Here is a 25,390-nt window from a genome sequence, read left to right on the forward strand (position 1 = left end):
AATGGTGTCAGGCTTCTTGAGTGTTGTTGGAGCTGTATCCAAACAGGCAAGTGGAGAGTATTCCATCATACTCCTGACTGTACCTTGTAGATGGTGGACAGGCTTTGGGGAGTTGGGAGATGAAGTACCACAGAATTTCTCACAGCTAACCTGCTCTTTTAGCTGTTATATTTATATAGTTGATCTAATTCAGTTTCTTGTCAATAGTAACCTCTAGAATGTTGAGTGTTGGGAATTTAGTGATGGTAATACCATTGAATATCAAGTAGAGATGGTTAGATTCGCTTGTATTAAGACAGTCATTGATTGATACTTGTGTGACAATATAATTACTTCTCAACTATCAGACCAAGCCTGTAAGTTCCCTAAATCTTGCTGTAAATGGACATAGACTGCTTCAGTGCAATCATCAATAAAGATCCTCACTTCTGACCTGATGATAGAGGGAAGGTCAGCAACTCAATCTGGTTGGGCCTAGGTGATTCATTTTGAGGAATTCCTGCTGAGGTGTCCTGGGAGCGCAATGATTAACCTGCAACATCCACAAACATTTCCTTTCTGCTGGTGTAACTCCAACCAGGGGAGATTTTTCCTCATTCCTCCTTGTCTTCAGTTTTGCTGGGATTCCTTAATGCCACACTCAGTCAAATGCTGCCTTAATGTAAAGGGTAGTCACTCTCACCACATCTCCAGATCAAGGCTGTTATGAGGTTATCTGGGCAATTTTCCACATTGCTGTGCAGTTGCCAAGGTTGTAGCTGTACAATAACAACTTTGCTACAGGGCACATTTAGCTCTGGAGAATAAACCTTCTGTACTATTGCCAGAATACTATAAGGACCCACAGGGATCGCCGTATCCGCTGCCTTCAGCCGTTTCTTTATGAGACTGGGAATTAATTGAATTGGTTGAAGACTGGCATCTGTGATGTTCTGCACTTCTGAAGGAGGTTAAGATAGGTCAGTCACTCATAATCAGCAGTTAAATACCCTGTGCTTAAATATAGCAATCTGCTAATTTATGTAGCACAAGTAGAAGAACAAAAGGGATTTTGTCACACACTTTACTTAGTTTAAAGCTGAACTCTAAAGTGCTTTTAACTTGCTGACTAGGAATTTATATTTGCAAATTGGGACCACTGCTGTCCCATGCATACATATAATCTGACGTGATTGACACTGGGTCATGAAACTACCAGCAAAGTATGTCAGCAGATGCCAAAATTAGTAACCACGTTTTTTTAAAATCACAAATTGGGATTTAAGCTTGTTAATGCGATTGAGTAAGCAGGTAAGCTTAAATAAGCAGTCCCCTTTCTCACTATCTGAGGTGAAATAATGGGAAAGAGAGGGTAGGTACATTGTTTAAAAGTTCCCTGAGCCCATTGGGGCCACCACTCTCCCACCAAGCCCCCACAAGTTCCCTCATCAATTGATTTACCCCGCAAGGCTTCCCCATCCCCTGAACACCCTCCTAACAGTGCTGAATCTCTGTCTTCATTGTTGCATTATGCCAGCAGTGTGTACCATCATCAAGATGGAATGCAGCAACTCACCAAGATTTTTTTTAACACCTTCCATACTCATGACCTCTACCACAAAGAACCTTGGGTCAGCAGATACATGGCAATGTTTCCACACTGCAGGTTTCCCTCCAAGCCACACACCATCCTGACGCGTAACAATATCACCATTTCTTCACAGTTGCTCGGTCAGAATCCTGGAAGTGCCTCTCATCAGCATTGCACCTACATCCTACTGCAGTGGCTCAAGGTGGTGGCACACAGCCTCCTTTTTCAGGACAATTAGGGACAGGCAAGAAATTTTGATCCTGCTAGCGGTTTACATACCCAATAAACAAATAAAAATTTTAAAATTGTTTTTAAAAATTGTGGGACTGTTTATAGTACATTAGTTGGTTGTTAACCGACTACCACTTAATAAGTATTTGCATGAGCACTTGCATTGCAAGACATACAAGGTTATGAACCAAGCGGGGGAAAATGGGATTAGAATGGTTCGGCCTCAATGACTCTCATCCATGACTTTTGTAGTGGAATGGAAAATATATCTACCCAGAAAGGTAACCCACAGATTTAATTGTGGTGACAATATTTCAATGCAATTGTATGTTTGTTTTATTGCTGATGTCTTGACATCCTTAGTCCTGGCACCAGCTTTCAATTGGAAAGTACATAGCCACACCCTTCAAGCTTTCTTCGAGGTCAGCATTGAGGGCTGTTGTTTAATCCCTGACTATAAAGATTGGTGCAATGACATTAAAGATATCAGCTTACTCTTCATTTTGCTTTGGCTCAAATATTTAACAATTATAATCACAATTGTAAACTCTGATAAATTGTTTATGTAACTAGGCTTCTGTTATGATTCAGAAAATGATCTCACAGTTTTGTCAGGAAGCATCACAATAAAGATCTAACATAGGCAACAAAATTGCATCCAACTTCAGCAAATAAGTTCATCCCAAATTAAACAGAAAAGTTATTTACAACAGCTAATATTGCTCTTAGAAACTTATTTTTACACAAATGTTTTCAATCCATAACAAATTAAGATGTTTAACATTGATGGCAAATGTTTAATTTCTTTAGTTTTATTTAGAAAATTAATTTTGGGGATCTATACTTTGCTGACTGGAGCAGCGTTTATTGCCCCTCCCTAATTGACCTTGAGAAAATAATAGTGAATTATCTTCTTGAACCACTGCAGTCAACTTGATCTAGGTAAACCAACAATGCTGTTAGGAAGGCGCTTCCAGGATCTTGACTAAGCAACAGTGAAGAATCAATGATAAATTTCCAGGTCACGTTTTGATTTGATTTGATTTATTATTGTCATGTGCACCTAGGTACAGTGATAAGATTTGTTGTGTATGCAGTACAGGCAGATCATAGTATACAAAGCCAAGATGGTAAGTGCAGGTTGTGATGTTGCTATGTATTTCTTCCCTTGTCCTCTTAGGTGGCCAAAGGTCCATGGATGTTTCCACTCAAGTAGCATTTTTGATTAAAATAATTAAGTAAAAATTAAAATAATGTAACTCTTTTGGCTGCTAATAAATTTCATCATTGTAAATTATCTGTTAGGTTGCAAATATAACTTTAATAGACATGATACAAGTAGCACATTTGCCTTTGTGAATCATCATTTTTATAAAAGCTTAACTGGAACAAAGTAAAGAGCATTGCAAATAATCTAAACAGCATTGAATAGTTCTGTAATTTCATCGATACTAACAGTTCTATATTGGAGGAAGGCCAATTTTGATGGTATTAGGCCAGGACTTTCAAAAGCTGATTGGGCGCAGATATTCGCAGGTAAAGGGAAGACTGGAAAATGGGAAGCCTTCAGAAATTAGGTAACAAGACTCCAGAGAAAGTAAATTCCTGTTTGGGTGAAAGAAAAGACTGGTAGGTATAGGGAATGCTGGATAACTGAAGAAATTGAGGGTTTAGTTCAGAAAAAGATGGAAGCATATATCAGGTATAGACAGGATAGATCGAGTGAATCCTAAGAAGACTAGTCGGAGTATACTTAAGACAGAAATCGGGAGGGCAAAAAAGAGACATGTGATAGCTTTGGCAAATAGAGTTAAGGAGAATCCAAAGGGTGTTTAACAATACATTAAGGACAAAAGGGTAATGAGGGAGAGAATAGGGCTCCTCAAAGATAAGCAAGGTGGCCTTTGTGTGGAGCCGCAGGAGATGGGGCAGATACTAAACGAGTATTTTGCTTCAGTGTTTACTGTGGAAAAGGACATGGAAGATATAGAATGCAGGGAAATAGATGGTGACATCTTGAAAAATATCCATATTACAGAGGAAGAAGTGCTGGATATCTTGAAACACAATCCCCAGGACCTGATCAGGTGTACCCCAGAAATATGTGGGAAGCTAGAGAAGTTATTGCTGGGTCTCTTACTGAGATATTTGTATCATCGATAGTCACAGGTGAGGTGCCGGAAGACTGGAGGTTGGCTAACATGGTGCCACTGTTAAGGAAAGGTGGTAAGGGCAAGCCAGTGAATTATAGACTAGTGAGCCTGACGTCGGTGGTGGGCAAGTTGTTGGAGGGAATCATGAGGGACAGGATGTACATGTATTTGCAAAGGCAAGGACTGATTAGAAATTGTCAACATGGCTTTATGCGTGGGAAATCATGTCTCACAAAATGAGTTTTTTGAAGAGGTAACAAAGAGGATTAATGAGGGCAGAGCAGTAGATGTGATCTATATGGACTTCAGTAAGGCTTTTGACAAGGTTCCCCATGGCAGACTGGTGAGCAAGGTTAGATCTTATGGAACACAAGGAGAACTCACCATTTGGATACAGAATTGGCTCAAAGGTAGAAGTCAGAGGGTGGTGGTGGAGGGTTGTTTTTCAGATTGGAGGCCTGTAGCCAGTGGAGTGCCTCAATGATCGATGCTGGGTCCTCTACTTTTTGTCATTTACATAAATGATTTGGATGCGAGCATAAGAGGTACAGTTAGTAAGTTTGCAGATGACACCATAATTGGAAGTGTAATGGACAGCGAAGAGGGTTACCTCAGATTACAACAGGATCTGGACCAGATGGGCCAATGGGCTGAGAAGTGGCAGATGGAGTTTAATTCAGATAAATGTGAGGTGCTGCATTTTGGGAAAGCAAATCTTAGCAGGGCTTATACACTTAAAGGTAAGGTCCTAGGGAGTGTTGCTGAACAACGAGAACTTGGAGTGCAGGTTCATAGCTCCTTGAAAGTGGAGTCGCAGGTAGATAGGGTGGTGAAGAAGGTGTTTGGTATGCTTTCCTTTATTGGTCAGAGTATTGAGTACAGGAGTTGGGAGGTCATGTTGCGGCTGTACAGGACATTGGTTAGACCACTGTTGGAATGTTGCATGCAATTCTGGTCTTCTTCCTATTGGAAAGATGTTGTGAAACTTGAAAGAGTTCAGAAAAGATTGACAAGGATGTTGCCAGGGTTGGAGGATTTGAGCTATAGGGAGAGGTTGAATAGGCTAGGGTTGTTTTCCCTGGAGCGTCAGAGGCTGAGGGGTGACCTTATAGAGGTTCATAAAATCATGAGGGGCATGGATAGGATAAATAGACAAAAGTCTTTTTCCTGGGGTGGGCAAGTCCAGAACTAGAGGGCATAGGGTGAGAGGGGAAAGATATAAAAGAGACCTAAAGGGCAACTTTTTCATACAAAGGGTAGTACGTGTATGGAATGAGCTGCCAGAGGAAGTGGTGGAGGCTGGTACAACTGCAACATTTAAAAGGCATCTGGATGGGTGTATGAATAGAAAGGGTTTGAAGGGATATGGGCTGGGTACTGGCAGGTGGGACTAGATTGGGTTGGGATATCTGGTGGCATGGACAAGTTGGACTGAAGGGTCGGTTTCCATGCTGTATATCCCTATGCTCTATGACTCATTATCTTTAAATGTATCCCCAATTTATGCATTCCCTGCACCTGAACATTAAGGTCTAACATTGTACCAATATTGGGCCTCAGGCCTGATTTTAACAGCTAGTATGGGATGTGAGCCCTCAGGGAGTCAATGGTTATGCCACTACTAACTCCATATCATCTGTCGGGTAAAGGGGTGGAACCAGAGGTGAAGTCACAGTGATTGGGGATGGGTTTGCAGCAAATTGGGGCCTTAACATTTTGTCACAGGCTAGCTTTTGCTCTTCACAGCTCCACATTCAGGGAAGCTTCTTACAGAGAAAGAGATGCTCCATGCGCCCATATCTGTATCATTATGTTGTAAATAATCTTCAAAATGTACAAGTCAATCCTTGCTCGAGAAGTCCAAAAGAAAAAGTAGAATCATGCTTTGGTATGTCACTCATAAAAATGTACAAAACCTGTCATGCTCTCATATCCTCTGTTGTTCCTGAGTGACACTAGTCTGCTATCTACTCATCGCTGTTTACTTCAACCACAAAAGGTTCCTTCACGTCTATCTTGCCACTATTTACAATCACACAGTCTTGAAGAGGTAGGTTTTCACTGTTTGTTTCCTGGAGTTCTATCGTGTGTACCACAGGCTAAAAAATTGAAAAAAAACTGTTAGTAACATTCTGGGAGAATTGTCAAATTTACATTTTCAACATTCCCCAAAGATGCCATATTATCAGGACCAATGTGACAGTTAATTATGGCTGGTATTTTTCATGGAATGGAATGAGGAAGTTATACAATTATACTCATTCCTGCTCCCATTTTCTTAAACTCTGTTCAAACCCAAATGTCCTGATAATCTAGAACAGAAGCTACATGAGCCACCACAAAGAAGACTCTAAGACAGGCAGTAAGTATCAACTAGAGACATCAGGACAAGTTCTTGATAAAGGGCTTTTGCTCAAACATTGATTCTCTTGCTCCCCGGATGCTGCCTGACCTGCTGTGCTTTTCTAGCACCACACTCTGATGAGTGAAGACCCCCTGAGCAAGCAATCAGCGCCACTAAGAGGTGAGGAAAGGTCTCAGTAGCAATCAGTCAGAGACAGAGCCAAATACATTGAAGTTGACTGGAATTTGGTCTTGCTGCATTAAAGGGAAAGAAATTAGCTGTATGTGAGTCTCTTGTAAGTGATTAAGGCCTTTCCTCTTATTAAATTTTGTACAAATTAGTGGTAAAGCTAATAACAGATATAAAATGCAACATAAGTAAGTGAATAATGTCATTAAAACTCATTTAGGGTGACAGTTCAATTGATGTGTCAAGGCTATAGCCTATGGGAGTTCTTGGATACCATTGTGATTAAGGGCAAACATGTCTGCTGTAAGTGTTTGATGTTCAAGCAATTTTGGTTTGGCATTTATGAGATGCATGCTAAACTACAAACACTACAAAGCATCAGTGAGGGGGAAAGTTACCTATATTATTTGTACCAGTAGGCAGTGACCAGATGTGGACAGTGGTCAGGGACAAGAGGATTGGACTGCAAATGAGGCAAATATGGAAAAATGAAGACAGCAGAAGTGTCAGCCTCTGCAACTGACCAGTGCTTTGAGACTCTCTTGGTCTGCCTGCATTAGAGCAGAGACTCCAGGATTTATGTACAAACTGACTACGATACCATAGTGCAGGAAGCAATCAAGTTGGGAAAGCAGCAAAAAATGCAGTAGTAGTCGTAGGAATAGTACAGTGAGGAGAATTGGTACATTCACTCAAGAGCAAGAGTCCAGACAACTGTGTTGCTTGACCAGTACCAGGGTTCGGGACATCTGCTCAGGGCTGGAAAGGAACTTCCTTTGGCAATGGGGAGCATCCAGCAGCCATGGGCTCAGTCCATGTATTTACCAATGACATAGACAAAACTAGGAAAGAGATGGCATGGTGGTTCAGTGGTTAGCACTGCTGCCTCACAGTGCCAGGGACCCAGGTTCAATTCCAACCTCGAGTGACTGTCTATGTAGAATTTGCACATTCTCCCTGTGTCTGCGTGGATTTCTTCCAGATGCTCCAGTTTCCTCCCACAATTCAAACATGTACAGGTTAGGTGGACTGCTCATGCTTAATTGTCCGTAATTTCCAAAGATGTATAGTTTAGGTGGATCAGCCATAGGAAATGCAAGGTTACAGGGATAGGATGGGAGGTAAGTCTGGGTGGGATGCTCTTCAGAGAGTGGGTGTGGACTTGTTGGATCAAATGGCATGTTTCCACACTGTAGGGATTCTATGAAAGAGTTCTGTAGACAGAATATGAGGAGTTGGGCATTACATTTAAAAGCACAACCCCAAAGTTTAAACCTCTGATTAGCTGGACTGCATGCAAATTCATAGAATACACATAGCATTAGAGATGAAAACTTAGCTCAAAGACTGGCCTGGGAAATGCGGCTTTCAGTCTGTGTGCCATTGGCACCAGTGCCAGAGTAAATGGGGGCTGCATCATTGGGAAGTCTGCATCTGAACTATTTTGGGACTAAGGAAGTGTAGAGAATATTGAACTAAATAATGGGGAAAAGGATCAAATGTGGAAAGATAGGAAGTTATTAAGTTGAGAAAAGAGGGAAATATCAGAATATGCGTCACAGAATGGCAGGAAATGGCACAGAAGGGGAATAAAATCTAGGAAATACAATATTCAACAATGTTATAGAGATAGTAAAAAGACAAACTAAAGGCTAAAACTGGGTCACAAGAGCATTAACACAACTCTTGAATCAGTTTACAATCCATGCACCTGTGCAGCAAGAATATGTGGAAACCCTGTTGCCACACAAAATATGATACAGCAAATCATTTCAACTGTCTGGATGAGAGCTGCAGTATATGTGAGGCAGCTTAAAAATGCATTGTGGTCTGCTGTATGCTGTATAACATTGCCAGATTGGGAAGACAGTTCTTAACACAAGCTATGTCATACAAGGAGCATGAGCAGAAAGAGAAGGAGGAGGATTAGGGGAAGGAGAATGAAGATGGATGATAGCAACCTGGTGAGCCACTTTCTGGTCAGAAACTAATTTGAGTACAATACCAATGTTTGTAACCCCAATTCCCCATTCACTAACAATTGCACACTATTTACCTGCTTTCTGTTATAGACTATCACATCAGCCTTTTGATTGCACAAATAAAAGCCACCAAAAAAACAACTCTCAAATAAACTTTATATCCAAGATTATGCCAAATTGCACATAACCTGATAGTAACTATCCTTCTGAATTCCTTGAATGACTGTTTTCTGCATGCCTTTATCTGGCAGTATAAGCAGGGCTATTTGGCCCTTTTGGCCTGGTCTGCCATTGATTAAAGCTGATCTGCTTGTAGTCTCAACACCATTTTCCTCTGTTACATTATCCTTCATTCACTTATCTTAACAACAATCTATCTAAGTAAATGTTGAATAAATCCAATGATTCAGCCTCTTCTGCTTTCTGGGGAAGAGAATCTGCCCAAGTTCTCTGGAAGAAATGATTTCTCCATCTCTGCTTTGAAAGAGAGACTTCTTGTTCTGAAACTAGTCCCTCAGGATCTTATGTTTCAATAAGATCACCTCTCACTTTTCTAAATTCCAATGAATAAAGGCCCAATTTGTTTCATCCTTTGTTACAAAATAAGCCCTTCATCCTAGTAATGAATTGAGTAAACTTTCTCTGAATCACTTTGAATGTACAACACTAACAAAATATTCCATTCCCCTTGCAAGAATTCATAATATTCCACTTGCCAACCTAATCACTTGCTGTATCTGCATACTAATTAAAAACCAGGAAACCCATATGCCTCCACCACTTCTACAATCGTTCTCCAAATAATATGCTGCTTTTCTATCCTTCCTGCCGTAGTGAACAAGTACCCATTTTCCCATATTATAATCCATCTGCTAGACCAATCCCTCTCACTAAATCTGTATATGGCCTTGAGACAATCTCTACTGCCACTTGAGAACTTACTTTCCCACTTACTTTAATGCCATTGGCAAAGTTAGACACCATGGATTTGGTGTCTTCATCCAAAGCATGGATACAGATTGTAAATAATCAAGGATCGAGCACTGATCGCAGTGGGACCATATTCACTAAAATGTGCCAATTAAAAAAAGACCAACTTTCTGCTTCCTGCCAGCTAACCATTCTTACTCTCATCCTAATATGTTACCACAATGCTTTGCGCTCTAATCTTGTTCAATAATCTTTAGAACGTAAGCAATAGATGCAGGAGTAGGCCTCTGAGCCCTTCAAGGCTACTCTGCCATTCTATAAGATTGTGGTGATGTTCTAATTTACACCATTTTCCTGCACTATCCCAGTATCCCTTGATGTTTTTAATACATCTTAGTCTATGAGCTCTGAACTTACTCAACATCCTCTGGAGTGGAGAATTAGAATTTCCTCCTCATGCCAGTTTCCAATGAAAGTTTCCATTGATTTAGGACTGTTCTTGTTAACTACAAGAGACTCTTCTAGTTAGACCAAGAATTGGCTACCTCTGCCACATTAGACCCAACCATCTGTGTAGAATCCTAGCGACTTTGTAGTAATTTTCATCATGAGCATCAGATTGTACAGCATTGTGAACTGGCCTGACCATAGAACAAACATTAGACCTAAAGTCTTCTCTCCAAACAATATTAATGCTCTCACTAAGTAACAGAGCTAAGCCTTTCCCAGCTTCCCCTTTTTCATGATTGTCAAATTGCCTTGAATTTTGTGGTCCCTGCTTTGATTTCCCTGTAAACATGTTTCTGTAGTTGCTATCAGAACATAAGTGAATTGTGATTTGAGCTGATAATTTCTCTGGTTTATTGCTTCTAAAATGTGGCACCTTTTCAAATGCCCTTTGGAAATCCAAGTACACTGCATCAACAGTTTCTCTCCAATCTAGGAGGCTTGTTGCCTCCTCAAAGAAAAGATTCTGTCAGTTAAATACAATCTCCTTTCACAAAATCTTACTGACTGCTTGAATGTTTATACAAAGAGTTACCCAATATTTGCAGCATAGCTGGTGGAATAGAGCTGACTTTCAATGGGGGGAGACTTCGAAAGGTCTTTGAGCAGCCAAGTCAGCAATCTCAAGCAGCTCTGAATCTAGAAGGCCAGCTTCAAACAGCATTAACTCCATAGAGTGGTATCGATCTGGGCCAATTGGTTGACAGCTGGAAATGTGGGGCTATGAAGGACGAATGCTGTAACCCTGAGAGAAGGTGAAGTCCCTGCTACTGTCTTAGGACAGTACCTGAGCAATCCTATTGAAAGACAGGTTCACTGGACTGTTGTGACACCCTGCAAGTTGCTTGATTATTGCTGTCTACAGCCGCAGTGGCACTGTCTTGGCAGAAAGCTGATTTTGCACAGTCTGAGGTTCCGCTGAAATACTCAGGCATTTGACAAAATCTGTCATTCTACAAGTGTAGCTCAGACATCAGTTATCAGAAGCTGCATCATTGCTGAGTCCTCAAATGGTGTCGAACAACATTTTCATGCTCAAAAGGATGGGCCTCAAACTCTGCACAAAGTCCTGTGTAAGATTGGTACCAGGCTCATCCATGAATGCAGGCTTCTATCAGGTTTCCCAATGCACCAAGTATCTAGTCATGTTTAGCCATTAGCCCATTTCAATAGCCTGGCCATCAAACTCCTCATGTGAGTTCTCTATAAAAGTTGTATGTGATCCTGTCCTCTGCAAGCTGGTGCTTGTGCAATCTTTCTCGCTATGCCCCAGTTGCAGCCCAATCTCTCAATGTGAGCTAATCTTGCCTCTGATCCATCCTCTAAGTTATGCACAGTTTCAGCATCTGAGCTGGTGACTATGGGTGTGAACACAAGTGACATGGATCTTCATCTTCACTCAACTGAGCAGGCTGCACTTAGGTATCTGAAAGAGAAACAGCATATGGGTAAGGAGTGGTGATTGTGATGCTGGAGGAGCATGGAAAAAGTAAGATACTTACACCTTTTGAAAATTGTAAGTCGGAAGAGATTGTAAAATAAAAGAGAATGAGAATGTTGTCATTTTTAGTGCTTTCACTACCAGCTCCTAAGACCTCAACAATGATCTTTCTGATAGTGGACTCTGGACAGCACTGTCTCGCCCAGGGGAGTCAGGAGATGCAGCCATGGTTCTCCTCCTCTAGTTAATTCCTCTTATCTTCTCTTGTATATCACCTTCTCCTACAAGAAATGGGGCACGGTCTCAGTGATTTTTGTGCAATATGTTTAGGTGATGTGCTGTTCTAGTTAGGACATGTGGATCAGAGGCATAGCTTTGTTTGTTCATGGGATGTGAGCATTGCTGGCAAGGTTGACATTTATTGCACAAGCCTAATTTTCCTTGAGAAGGTGATGGTGATATGCTTTCTTCAATTCTATGTGGTTTAGATACACCCATACTGCTGTTAGGGAGGGATTATCAGGAACATGCTCAACGATAGTGCAGGAATGATGATGATAAAGTTCCAAGACAGGATGGTGCATGAGTTGGGGAGGAACTTGGAAGTAATGATGTTCCTGTGTTTCTGGTTGCCTTTGTTTTTCTACGTGGTTTAGATTGCAGATTTGAAATGTGCTCTTGAAAAACATATTGCTGAATAGCTGCAGTGTATTTTGTAGATGTTGTCACTGCACATTAAAGAACATCCTACTGCCATCAGAGTATTCAAGACTGAAAATAACACAGGTTCCGAATTGAATTATCAATGTGTTGTGTCAGAGGGTAGGGGAGGCAGTGACTTTCGCAACATTTAAGATGTTTCTGGATGATTAGATTAGATTAGATTACTTACAGTGTGGAAACAGGCCCTTCGGCCCAACAAGTCCACACCGACCCGCCGAAGCGCAACCCACCCATACCCCTTACCTAACACTACGGGCAATTTAGCATGGCCAATTCACCTGGCCTGCACATCTTTGGACAGTGGGAGGAAACCGGAGCACCCGGAGGAAACACACGCAGACATGGGGAGAACGTGCAAACTCCACACAGTCAGTCGCCTGAGTCGAGAATTGAACCCGGGTCTCAGGCGCTGTGAGGCAGCAGTGCTAACCACTGTGCCACCGTGCCGCCCACTTCATATGCCAGGTTATGAATTGAGTACAGGTAAATGGGATTAGCATAGTTTGGTATTTTTCTGCGGTATAGATTTGGTTGGCCAAAGGGCCTGTTTTGATTCTGTATGACTCGATGACTATGACACCAGTTGTGGAATGAGTGAATACTGAACATAGTGTGTGGGATGCCAATCAAGCAGGCTACTTGGTCATGGATAGTTTTAACCGTCTTGAGTATTATTGGAGCTGCACTTGAGTATTATTGGAGCAAGTGGAGAATATTCCATTGCACTCTTCATTAGTGCTTTATATTAGTGCTATGTCTGAATGGAAGATGAAATATATATATGAGTGTTAGGAATGAGTCTTGATTGATCGAAATTGATGGGAAGTATGGTGCTGAGCAGTAATTGAGGTTCATCGTATGGTTGGTAGGATGTAGCATTTGGAGGTGCATTTAAAGACCTTGGCTACTCATTGTAGAATATTGAACTTCGTGCAGCATTGCATCCACGAGCTTGGCGCTTGACTTCTGGAATTGACCTCTGAGGCGATCTGCTCCCAATGCCTCTTCACTGGGTGCATGGAGGCCCTCCTGATGAGCTGTTTGCCCAGGACTTTGCTGCAGCTTTCCACCAAGAGCTCTGGTGTGGCATCAGAAAACCCAAGTGCTTGCTCTTTCCCATGTTCAGCCACTCCCAACACTGACTACAGCCACATGGTCCTTTGTTTCAAATAGGTGCAGGCAAGTTTCTAAGTTGGCAAACATAAGAGCAAAAGACTACAGATGCTGGAAATCTTAACATTGAAACTAAAAAATTTGACAACAGCAAATTAGGCAGTGCCTCTGGACAATGAAATAAAGATGAAGTGTGAAACGTAAAGCCCTTCCCCCATGGTGGTAGTAGATGCCATTTGCTGGAGAGGGAGGGTGCAGGATGGGAAGCCCATCGTACTCCTCATTCCCCACTGGTATTTGAACTTCAGCTGCCATGGCAGTCACCAACTTGGGAGGCTGTCCAGTAAACCCTGTCAGTTTGCCAGGCCTATTGATGAGGGAGGGAGGAGGGGGCCATCATTCACAGGGACCCAGCCCTGGGAAGGAGGGAAGTGTCTGAAAACCTGCCACTACCCTGGACTCTAGGTACCCTCCTGTACATCACCAGCAAACTTCCCATCCATCCCGTCTCACTTCCATCGAGAGATCCAGCACCAATCCCTCTTTCAGACTCTGGGTGCAGTACCAACAGTGACCACCACTGCAGTGGAGAGCTGCTGGTCTTTGATTTTTCGATAGATATTGGGTTGGCACTTCTGAGTGTACTGGGCCTTTAATCAAGTGGGAGGTCCAACAATGTCCAGATAAGTGGCTGACTGCATGGTAATTCTATCTAACGGGGCTCAAGACGGTTCCCTAACCAGTGAGCAGATGCTCCCCCCACATTCAGGTAGATAAATGATACCCCCACTTTTCCAGTAAAGGGTCTTTCATCAGAGTGATAAAAGACCATCTTCTTGAAATGTTAACTCAATTCGTCTCAAACGATGCTGCCTGATCAGCTAAACATTTCCACTGTTTTCTGTTTTTTTATCTTTTTTGGGAGGCCCCTGCTGATTTGAGCTGCTCATCAAAAGCATACTTGGTGCTGAATGCATGCAGTACTCATGTAAATGAGCAGACAGCATGAAGGTTGTTCCCTGTGTATACTGCATCCGATGAGTTATTTGCACAGCATAATCCCCACACCCATTTTCAGTGTCCATGCATTAGCTACCAGCCGATTTAAGAACATACAAATAATCTTGCATTTCATGTTCACATTCAGGCCAACAAAATGTGTACTGGATATATCTTTCATATGGAAACAGAAAACAGTATGTATGTGGTGACTCTGTTTTTCACAAAAGATGAACACACTTAATTAATAGTGATTGAATACAATGATTTGATTTAAAAATAAGGTCCTTTGTAAATAACATAATTTATGTATTTAAAAAATAAAATGCAATTAAAAGATCCCAAACCTCTGAGTGGATAGTAGAGTGGGATCTGTTCATCCCCAAACTAAAGATGGCTGGAAAGTTTGTGAACAGTGCCCTTTGTCTTGCTGCTTAGTTGGCTAGCCTATCTTCAGTTTAGTGGAATAGTATCTACTTATTCATGTAGCCATTGTTGCTGAAAGAAAAGGATTTAGGAAACAATTATATAGAATATAATAATTGATCAGTCAGACAAGTAAACAGTTAGTTACCATTCCAGATATGACCTTTCCAAACACCACATGCTTTCCATCTAGCCACTTTGGTTTTGTCAGTGAAATAAAAAACTGGGAGCCATTAGTATCTGGTCCTGAATTAGCCATGCTGACCCATCCAACTCCATAGTGTTTCAGTTTGAAGTTTTCATCAGGAAAAATATCTCCATAGATGCTTTTTCCTACAACATCAAAGAGCAGTGTTTAGTGTATTAATGTACATTAGTCTGATACTTTGGTCTTATTTACAGAATATTAACTGATCTAATGCTCTCTAGTTTGTGCTTTAACCAGAAGTCCTATATTCTTAAAATGTCATCATGCAACACAAACAAAATAGTAAATGCAGCAATCAGAATGGATGAGAAAAGTTAAAATAGTGGTGAATTAAACTTTTTTTTTATGCTAAACATATTTTACCAGAAATGAAAAATAATCACAAGTCCAACATCTATTTCTCTGGCAAAGTAAAACCACTTTCTAATGTAAAATATAACTTTAACATTTTAAAACATCTTTTAAAATGTACTTTTTTACAGTTACTTTTTATTCACTTGTGGGACGTTGGTGGTGCTGGCTGGCCAGCAATTGTTGTCTGTCTGTAGTTGCTATTAAGGTGGTGGTAAGGTGTCTTCTTGAAATGCTGCAGTTCACTGGTATAGGGAGGGAATTCCAGGACTCTGACCCAGTAAGTAACAGTGATATATTTTCAAGTCCAGATGGTAAGTGTGTTGGAGGGGAAATTGAAGGTGGTGGTGTTCCCATGTATCTGTTGCCCTTGTCCTTCCAGATGGAAGTGGTCATGGATTTGGAAGGTGCTGTCTGAGGATCTTTGGTGCATTTCTGCAATGCATCTTGTGGATAGCACACACTGCTGCTATTGACTGTCAGTGGTGGTGGAAGTGGATGCTTGTGGATGTGATGCCAATCAAGTGGGTTGTTTTGCCCTGGATGGTGTCAAGCTTCTTGAGTGTTGTTGGTACTGCACCCATCCAGGAAAGTGAGGAGTATTCCACTACACTTCTGACTTGTGCCGTGTAAATGGTGGACAGGCTTTAGTGAGTCAAGTAGTGAGTTACTCGCTACAATATTCCTAGCCTCTGACCTGCTCTTTTAACCATAGCATTTATGTGGTGAGTCCAGTTGAGTTTACAGTCAATGGTAACCCCAAGGATGTTGATAGTGGGGGATTCAGTGATGGTAACACCATTGAATGTCAAGAAGCAGTGATTAGATTGTCTCTTATTTGAAATGGTCATAGCGTGGCACTTGCATGCCATGAATGTTACTTGTGTATGCTATATAAAAAAAAGGCAATTATTACCTCCTTTTCCACTTCTTGAAGTAATATCTCCGCCCTGTATCAAGAAATCCTTAATAACACGATGGAACGTGCTGCCTTTGTAACCAAACCCTTTCTGAAAGCCATTTAATGGAAAGACATTTTAATCATTTAACTTGAGTGTTGATTGGATAATGAAATTTAAAGCTTGACCAATATTTTATACATCAATGAAAATAATGAGTATACATTTTATAAAACATTATTGTATGTAAATCCTCTTTAGGAGTAAAACCTCTGTGTAAAGTCAAAGAACTTAATATAATCAGTCAGTTATTGATTGTGACAAGTAGAATATAGTAGTCTATATACAAAATTACAAACAAAATTTTATCTTGGTGGAATGTAATAAATTCCAGGGATTCCATTTAGGGAAAAAAAACCTGAAAATGTCACTTTAAGAAGAGCTGAATCATGATTTACTATAAGATGCCAGAGATTCCATCAGCCCTCCCAAATAGATGTAAAAGATCTCCTGGCATAATTCCAAGATAATTGGAGTTGCTCTTCCAGAGCTGGGCCAATATTTTTACCTCAGACAATATCAATCAGAATAGATTATCGAATGGTTTGTCATAATACTATTAGCAGGAGCTTGCCACATGCAAACTGTTCCCCCAAATCATAAGAATATGAAGTATTTGAACTACTGAGGAATGCATTGGCTTAGGGGAAGGGGAAGGGTTATGTAGTAACCATGATCTAGATGTCTATGAAATCCTTTATAAATATGGCAGTTTTTAACAGGTGTTATCAGCAACTGGTAGTACTAAGTCATTTCTGTACTGAACTTTGTTTTTATTAAACACATTTTGGTTGGAATTATTCACTGAATACTTACATACATGGTTAGATATGACTGCAAGAAAGTAAATTAAACTGAAATTTATAAATACAGACCATAACTGGATATTCAATACAAGAAACATAAATAAGGAGCTCAACTCAAAGAGGCTGGTGAGGAAGGCAGAGGGGAAATCAAATACGTATTTTTTTCCAGTTTAGTTCAGTATAAAGGCATTTAGTGTATAATTCTTTAGATGATGAGATTTGAACAGCTGCTAAACTTTCCTAAGGGGTTCTTCTGTAATTATTTATAATTAGATTATACTGGAACAGAAAATATAAATAGGCCTATCTAATATGTGTATATTTCCTTTTCATCAGTCTCTCTTCTTCTTTACATGTTATGTGCCTGTTTTAAATGTTCACAAACTTTTTCAAATACCAAACCAACAATGGCAGCCTGCGCTGATCTAAAAGTCTCATCAAAATTTGAGTGATGGCTTTGATTTTTGGCATATACACTAAAACCTGAATAAATATACAAGGGTTCCAAGCATAACAATTTCTTGGCAGCAAATCTGAACTTAATTGTACAGGTTAAACAGTTAAAGGAGCTATTTTATTGTGCATGCCTGCAAATGAGTCCAGATATATTTCTCCACTGAGTTTCCAATTTTGTCTCTAACAGGAAGGATCTCAACCAAGGAGAGAAAAATATAAATTGGGGAATCTACCTAGCACATGAACACACATCATTTAGAAGATAATTTCTGAGATCACTTATAACAAACAGGGAAAAGTAATTTTGTCATTCTAGGATGTGTGATGGGAAAAGATTAAAAAGGAAATTAAGCTGGCATAAAGTCAGACTGATAAGATACAACTTTATTCAATTTCTCATACATTTTCCTCACAAGTTTCAGCTGGGTTTTTATAAGAAAACAAAGAAACAGTTAGAAATGTCATCACAGAGAGAAAAAGGAACAAGTGGAGGGCCAAACATTCCATTGATACTGCTTTCTTCTCTAATGTTTTGGTAAAAATATGGGAGCAGTCTCTTTTATATGTTTATGGAATTATATGTTCTATGCGATGTACATGATAATGTAGTACATTCAAATAATGGAAAAGAAAATTACAGAATTACACTTAGTTTATGAATGCACCTTCCATGGCCATTAAGTCTGCAAGTGATACTCTAACTTGGAGCTTCAAGCTCAAAGGCAGGCTCACTACTCAGTGTGTTACAAGATACTAGAGTCCCAGCAATATTAAAACTGCTTCAAATTCATGGAAGTATTGCATGGAATGTAAAGTTTGATGCATTTCAACACTTCAAAATCATTACAATGCATGCACCATGAATAATATTTGGACAAAATGGGGAGTCAGATTTGCAGACTGGCTCAGAAAATTGTGTGCATCAAATGGTAATTAGCATTTAATAAAATTAATTGGTTTATAATGTATGTTATAACTAGTTAGTTATTCATAATTTAACATGACAGTCAGTTTCTTACCTCGCCAGTCGCTAGGGTGATAAAGTTGTCTACTGTCAATGGAACAACTTTACCGAATAAACCAATAATGATCCTTCCAACATCTTTACCACCGATTTGAATATCGAAGAATACCTAATGTTGTACAAACCTTCATTAGAATTGTACATTTATAAACTAATATGATTAATTTATCTGAAATTACATTATTTGCATTCACCTGAAAAATCCTTCACAGGAAAGGCAAATACACTTGCCATTTTGAACATGTGTTTACTCAAAGTATACATTTGTATGAAATAAACAATTATAATAGATGAGCACTGATTTTTTTTTTGCCAGTTAACAAATAATGCAATTTTGTACACAGAGGAATCAAATGTATTAACTGGACTTCTTAATTTATTTACCACTTTATAAGTAAAATTTGTAAACTCAAAAACAAATTTTGTATGAGAACATTAAAATTGATGATTTGAGGTTGTGCCTTCCTACCAGAGTGATAAGGGAAGCTTGGAAGTATATATGCTAAATGTCAATGATCCTACCTAGCAATAAAGCTAATGTTAGTGTGGTTGATACTTAACTGCTCTCTGAAATTGCTGAGCAGATTTTACTATCATTGATTAACCTAGGCATAAGAAACAACAAACGCATATTCAACCCACATGACCCTTTGAAATCTTTCTTCCTAACATTGGGGGAATTGTGTCAAAATTGGGAGCACTGAGTCATCGACTAGACAAATGACAGCAATAACATACTTTTCTAGACTGAATTTTATTAGCCATTGCCCTGTACAGCTGACCTGCCCATTGTTAATCTCCTGCAATTTACAATTATCTTCCTCATTATTTATCACCCAACCAATTTTCATGTCATCTGCAAACTTTTTGATTATTTCATGTGTATACACCAAAAATAGAAAGGGCTCCAGCCCCAAGTTCTGTGGACTCCTAGTCAAATGAGACTTCTAGTCACACAAACATTCTTCTGCTTTCTGTTCCTCAGGCAATTTTTGATCCAATATTCCACTTTGTCTAGGATCTCATAGACTCTTACTTTCTTGACTTCATATTTTCAAAAGCCTAACCAAATCTTAATGTAGACTACACCAAATGATTACACTCATCAACATCCCGAATTAACTCTTCAAAAAAAGCTATCTCAAAATTGTCCCTGAGTGAGCTGTGTCTCTTGAAGTGCAGATATGTTCCTTCCCTCAGAATTCTTTGCAAACCCTTTTTCAGTCCCAGCCAAGCTTAGTGGGTGGCACAATGGCACAGTGGTTAACACTGCTGCCTCACAGTGCCAGAGACCCGGGTTCAATTCCCACCCCGTGTCTGCATGGGTTTCCTCTGGGTGCTCTAGTTTCCTCCCACAGTCACAAAGATGTGCAGGTCAGGTGAATTGGCCATGCAAAATTGCCCGTAGCGTTAGGTGAAGGGGTTTGGATGGGTTGCGCTTCGGTGGGTTGGTGTGGATTTGTTGGGCCGAAGGGCCTGTTTCCACACTGTAGGTAATCTAATCTTAACCTCAATCTATGCAATAAACTATATTGATGTTGTATTCTTTGGCCATTATGTAACTTTTCATTGTACATTTTAAAGTTTGTTTTCAAACCGATATGCCAGTTTTGTTTTCCTGCTTCCAGGAAATGTATTTATTTATAACTAACTTTAAAAATTTATTTTACTTATACAGTCTTCTAAACCTCTGGTTCTTCTTTCCATCACCTATCTGGTCTCTCTCTCTTCCTTGATTAATATTTCAAATCCTGTTTTCTAGCCCCAAAACTGCAAATAACATTTCTAATAATTCACACCTCTTCATAAGATTAAAGTAACAATTCTAAGATGTTGTTTTTCGCATCCCAGCTCCAGTATGAACTCTGCCTTGCTATTTCCCAATGCATCCCTCCCCTCTCTATGATAGACCACAACTTCTCGCCATGGAATTTCCTTACACTCTCGTGCATATGCCACACTGTCCTTCCACTCAACTGGCTTCATTTTAAATACAATCTCAGGCCCACCTCCCATTTCTGCTAGCTACTGTGGCATAACGTTTATCCTGTTTCACCTTCTGTTCTAATTTTCACATCCTGCCTTTACTAACGCCAGAGACTTAACTCTCTCCAACACCCTAAATTCTATATTAACTACAAAGCACCTCATATTTCTCTGCATTTAACTTCATCTATCACCTATTTACCCACTCAACCAACTCACCTCTGTTCTTATGGAGTTTTACACTTTCTCCTGTGCATTACATAATAAACTTGTTCAGCAACGTTATTACACACCTTTGGACTAGGTGGGACTTGAACTCAGACCTCCTGGCCCAGAAGTAGGGAGACTACCACAAAAGCCCCCTCTACTTGTCCCTATTTGGATCCCCATGATTTTGAAGAACTTTATCAAATATTGTCTCAATGTCTTCACCACTAAGATAACAATCTCAGCTTTTCCTTTCATGCAGATGACCCGAAAGATTAGTCTCAGTAGTATTTTTTAAGGGCAGCTGTGCAGAAGAAAAATGCAGTTTACAGATGGAAAGGTTAAGGGTTTAAGACATAAATGATGAAGACATTCATGGGGTGATTAAAGTAGCAGATGCTTAAAAGGGCAGAATTGGAAGGGTGCAAACATCTCAGAGATTTGAGGTATTGGAGGATGTTTGAGAAATAGAGGATTAAATAAAAGGATTTAATAAAAGGATTAAATAAATTAAATCTAGCTATCACCATTGTTAACAGCTAACCTGAGAATGCAACTTTAAAAAAAAAGGTTTTGTGATTTACACATGAAAGAAGTGAAACTTTCATGGTATTCAAACAGATGAAAGACTTAACAATCAATTTTTCAATGTATAATTTCAGTTACATCACACTGCAAATTTTTGCTATAAATTCTGTGTTAGGATTGAGCCCTCCACAATCACCTGATGAAGGAGCTTCGCTCCGAAAGCTGGTGTGCGTCCAATTAAACCTGTTGGACTATAACTTGGTGTTGTGTGATTTTTAACTAAATAAAAGGAGGCATTTATAACCAAGGATAAAAGATTTAAAATTGAGACATTTCTTATTAGGGAACTATTGTTAGTCAATGAGAATGGAATGATTGGTGAGTGAAACTGGCTATTAGACAGGATTAAAGGGAGAAAGTGAGGACTGCAAGATGCTGGAGATCAGAGCTGAAAATGTGTTGCTGGAAAAGCGCAGCAGGTCAGGCAGCATCCAAGGAACAGGAGAATCGATGTTTCGGGCTTAAGGGGCCGAGTTTCGGATGACGTTAACTTTAGTGAAAGGTACAATGTTTAGGAGTCTAACCTCTGGTACGTTGGGATAGTAAAGCATCGAAGAGCGTTTTCAGAGCAGACAAGTTGAAGGAGGGGCATAGTCAAGCAAAGTTATGGATGTTCAAACAGAAGTTCTTAGTAATATATTTTGGAATCATATTTTGAGTCTTGTTTGCAAATGTTTGAAAGGAACGTTCATCTTTGCAATATTTATCCCATACGTGATGTAATGGTGTTTGATTTGCCAAAAGCCGAAAGGGGCGAACAATCTTCTGCACCACTCCTTCATGTTCTTCTTTCTGTCCGATTTAAAAACAAAATTGTCACCTCTCAAACCAGTTTTGCGCTTGCAAACGACAACTGGGATTTCAAAGAAACAGGCAGCGGAGCATAACGGCGAGCGCCTTTCCAAATTTAATCCTAGCTCGCTTTAACCATGTTTTAACTAGCAGTTTGGCAGACATAATTACTGGGTGTTTGGTTTGGGCCTGCGAGGCTACGTGGCAAATGTCATCCCCAACTTCTGTTCACACATGTGGAGTTTCCCCGCTTTGTCTCACACGTCTAACTTTTTTGTAACTAGAGGGCGTAGAATTTGCCACCACAGTCTGGACCAGCCCGAGGTTACACTATTGTAATCGCATTAGCTACCCTACAATTGAACTCGTCTCCCAATGTAACAAGGTAATGTCGAATCAGTCGGGTGTGAGCTGAAACCCCGCCTTCGGCCCATTGTGATTGGTTGTTTGAAGGGTGGTCCTTTCAGCAAGCCCTGCTGTTGGGCAGACCAGCTGTCAATCCAGTTGCAACCGGGGGCATTGCCTCTTGGAGTCTGCTCCTTGTCTCCCCTCACTGTTCCCCAGCAACTGTGAACATACCTTGGCTGTTACCTTTGGGCCTCGCTTTTTCTTACTCACGCAGGTGGCTGTGTCCAGAAGAAACACCACGAACAGAAGCAAAAGCAACTGCGATTTCATCCTGGGGAAAATAAAGTTTTTTTTCAAAATAAATTAATTACGTGGCTCCATCGACAAACACCCGGAGAGATCCAGACTCCGCCTTTTACTGGAAGCAAACAGCGCAGCTCGGCGGGTGGGGACAGCAGGCACACCCGCCCTTTCCGGGATCCCACAGCAGAATGGGTGGACAAAACAACCCTCACGCCTAACCTCCAAAATGTTGTATTTGCAATTCAAAATACGCGAATTCTTTCGATGAACCGAAAGTATAGGGCATTTCAACACATTTCCCTTCGAATCCAATGATTCAGGAAAAAAAGTATACAGTAAACTCGCAAACAAATTGACCCGCACAGTATTACAATCCCACATCACCCTCTGAAGATTGAACAGAATTGTTAACCCCGATAGTACCAGAGATACAGTTCGGACAACTTCACTGCAGCATTCTGGCCATGCTTTTACTTAGCATGACCATTTATTGTAGCGTTGGAAAGTGGCTGATAAGGTATCATAACTTCAAATTTAAAAAAACGGTTCAAAGTAAAATAATGTGAATGCCGCAAATCTGAAACAAACACAGACAATGCTGGAGAAACCCAGCAAGCCTGATCGCATCTCTGGAGAGAGAAAACAGAGAACGCAAGTTAACGTTTCGAGTCTCCAGCATGACTTCTTCAGCTGACATCGAAACCCACAGAAATGTTTAAAAAAATAACTGCAATCTCTGCTATTAACACAATAGTGTTATCATTGTACTTGTAACCCGTGATATTTTAAATTTGTGTGCATTCTGCTTAAACTTATTTTGAACTTTTGCAAGAGATAGTTGTTGAAATGGAAGAAATCAAGAACTCCTGATCGATTTCAACAGGGACAGGTAAAATCTACACATCAAAATTAGAACAAAAGTGTAATGTGAAACCTCATTGACAAAGGCGATGCTCATCGAAAAGTAACAACATTGCAGAAAATGCATCTATTTCTGACTTAATACGGACTACCATATTAGTAGTTACTTTGTAGTAAATTGTATTTATTGATGATAGAATACAGATGCGAATTACTTTGGAAATTTTTGGTGGTCTTGAATCGCTGTCTATTGGTGTTGTCAATATTAATTTGGGGCGGTGACAACAATAACCACGAGGTGTTTTTAACAATACAGTGTCCAGTCAAACGCACCGAATAACAGATATTCCACACAAAATACCAACCACAATAAAAATCAACAAAGACCATCACCCCCCAAAAGGACAAGGGCAGCAAACACATGGGGATACCACCGCCTTCAAGTTCCCCTCCAAACCACTCATAATTCTTACTTGGAAATATATTGTCGTTCCTTTAATGTCGGTGAGTAAGAAATCCTGGAATTCCATCCCTATGGGCAGTGGGAATCTACCTACAACACATGGATTGCAGCGGTTCGAGAAGGCAGCTCACCAGCACCTTCTCAGGGACAACCAAGGATGAGCAATGAATGCTGGTCAAGGCAACAACACCTACGTCCTATGAATGAATAAAAACGTGTAAAATAATGATACAAACAGTAAATATCATGATACTGTCGCTGAAGTTCGCACAAAATGAGTCCACCAAGAGCCAGAAGAATGGGTGTTTTCAATTTGAATTTGTAAGTTCACAATGTTTAACTCCTGCTGTTCAAGTAGGTGGGTGTTGGCCAGCTGTTGTTTGAAAGACATTCTACAAGGTGACTGCTCTATAGAAGCCATAGTGTTAGGTTAAGATAGTCACCAATCCGTAAACCAATTTCTGAAATGGTAGCCAAGTCTGTATCACTAAACTATCTAATCAGACTCCCTTTAGTACATGTTGATTTAGTTTTTGATATTTTCTGATCAACCTATTCAGATATGTTATTATACACCTCGGGAACAGATGGAACTTAAATCCCAGCCTCGGCTCAGAGATAGGGACGCTACCACTACATCACAAGCGGTTTTTATTTACTTTTTTAAGGTTGCCTGAATAATTGACTCTAATTTATGCAGTTCCGCTCTACTGAAAGTCGACTTCTTAAACTAAAGCTTTAAGGTTTTTTTGGCCATCAATGCTTGTTCCTTATATTTGTTTTGAGGTTAATGCAAAGTGCTGCGGATGCTGGAGATCTGGGCAAAAAGGGGACAGAAAATGCTGGAGACACTCAGCATCTGGAGGGAGAAAACAAGAGTTAACGTTCGAAACGGATATGACTCCTTCGGGTTTTAGTTTTAGTTTTCTGAACTGCTGCTTTGGAAGAACGAGATTTGCATGCGTCTGGATCCATGGTGTAATCGTTACACTAACCCATTGAAAATACTGGAAGACAGCGTCATTTTGATAATTGCATTGCACTCAACGACTCTGATCCTTTGATGATTAGAATTTATGGTGTTTCCCCGATGCTGTGCCCACACATTGCTTCTCACATATCTCCGGACTTGCGCTGAGATTGCCGACATAGTTCAAGAGAATTTTTCTGGCCATGTTACCGATTACTAAGCCATAAATAATGTGTCGGCATTTAATTCTGTTTCTCAGGGTTATTAAATCGGAAATTCCCTCAAAACAAGCACATATAAGGCACATGTGAAATAAAATTGCGCCTATTAAGTGGTCCATTGGTAAATTATTTCTACAGAGAATAGTCAACGCTATTTATTGTTGTAATGTGTTTTGACAAAGCAGGAACATGCACCATTTTCTTTAGTACCTTAAAGAACACCTGACAGATACACAGTC

At 40.1% G+C, this 25,390-nt stretch overlaps 1 protein-coding gene across 3 annotated transcripts; it reads right to left on the bottom strand.

Moving 5' to 3' along the window:
- Window positions 1-2,828: 2,828 nt before the first annotated feature.
- Window positions 2,829-22,767, bottom strand: LOC132823688 (peptidyl-prolyl cis-trans isomerase C-like). 3 transcript variants are annotated; one of them, XM_060837657.1, is made up of 6 exons: window positions 22,565-22,767; window positions 21,908-21,985; window positions 18,408-18,521; window positions 16,084-16,177; window positions 14,757-14,941; window positions 2,829-6,053 (listed from the first exon to the last, which is right to left on the bottom strand). In XM_060837657.1, the coding sequence occupies exons 1-6, from the start codon at window positions 22,661-22,663 to the stop codon at window positions 5,922-5,924; spliced, it is 702 nt and encodes a 233-aa protein (XP_060693640.1). In that variant the 5' UTR covers window positions 22,664-22,767; the 3' UTR covers window positions 2,829-5,921. The 3 variants fall into 3 exon arrangements, with proteins under 3 accessions (XP_060693640.1, XP_060693648.1, XP_060693657.1); XM_060837665.1 differs by lacking the exon at window positions 21,908-21,985; XM_060837674.1 differs by lacking the exons at window positions 21,908-21,985; window positions 22,565-22,767 and adding an exon at window positions 21,718-21,901.
- Between the last annotated feature and the right edge of the window lie 2,623 nt (window positions 22,768-25,390).

Source organism: Hemiscyllium ocellatum, chromosome 2, assembly GCF_020745735.1.
Source record: "Hemiscyllium ocellatum isolate sHemOce1 chromosome 2, sHemOce1.pat.X.cur, whole genome shotgun sequence".
Taxonomy (NCBI): domain Eukaryota; kingdom Metazoa; phylum Chordata; class Chondrichthyes; order Orectolobiformes; family Hemiscylliidae; genus Hemiscyllium; species Hemiscyllium ocellatum.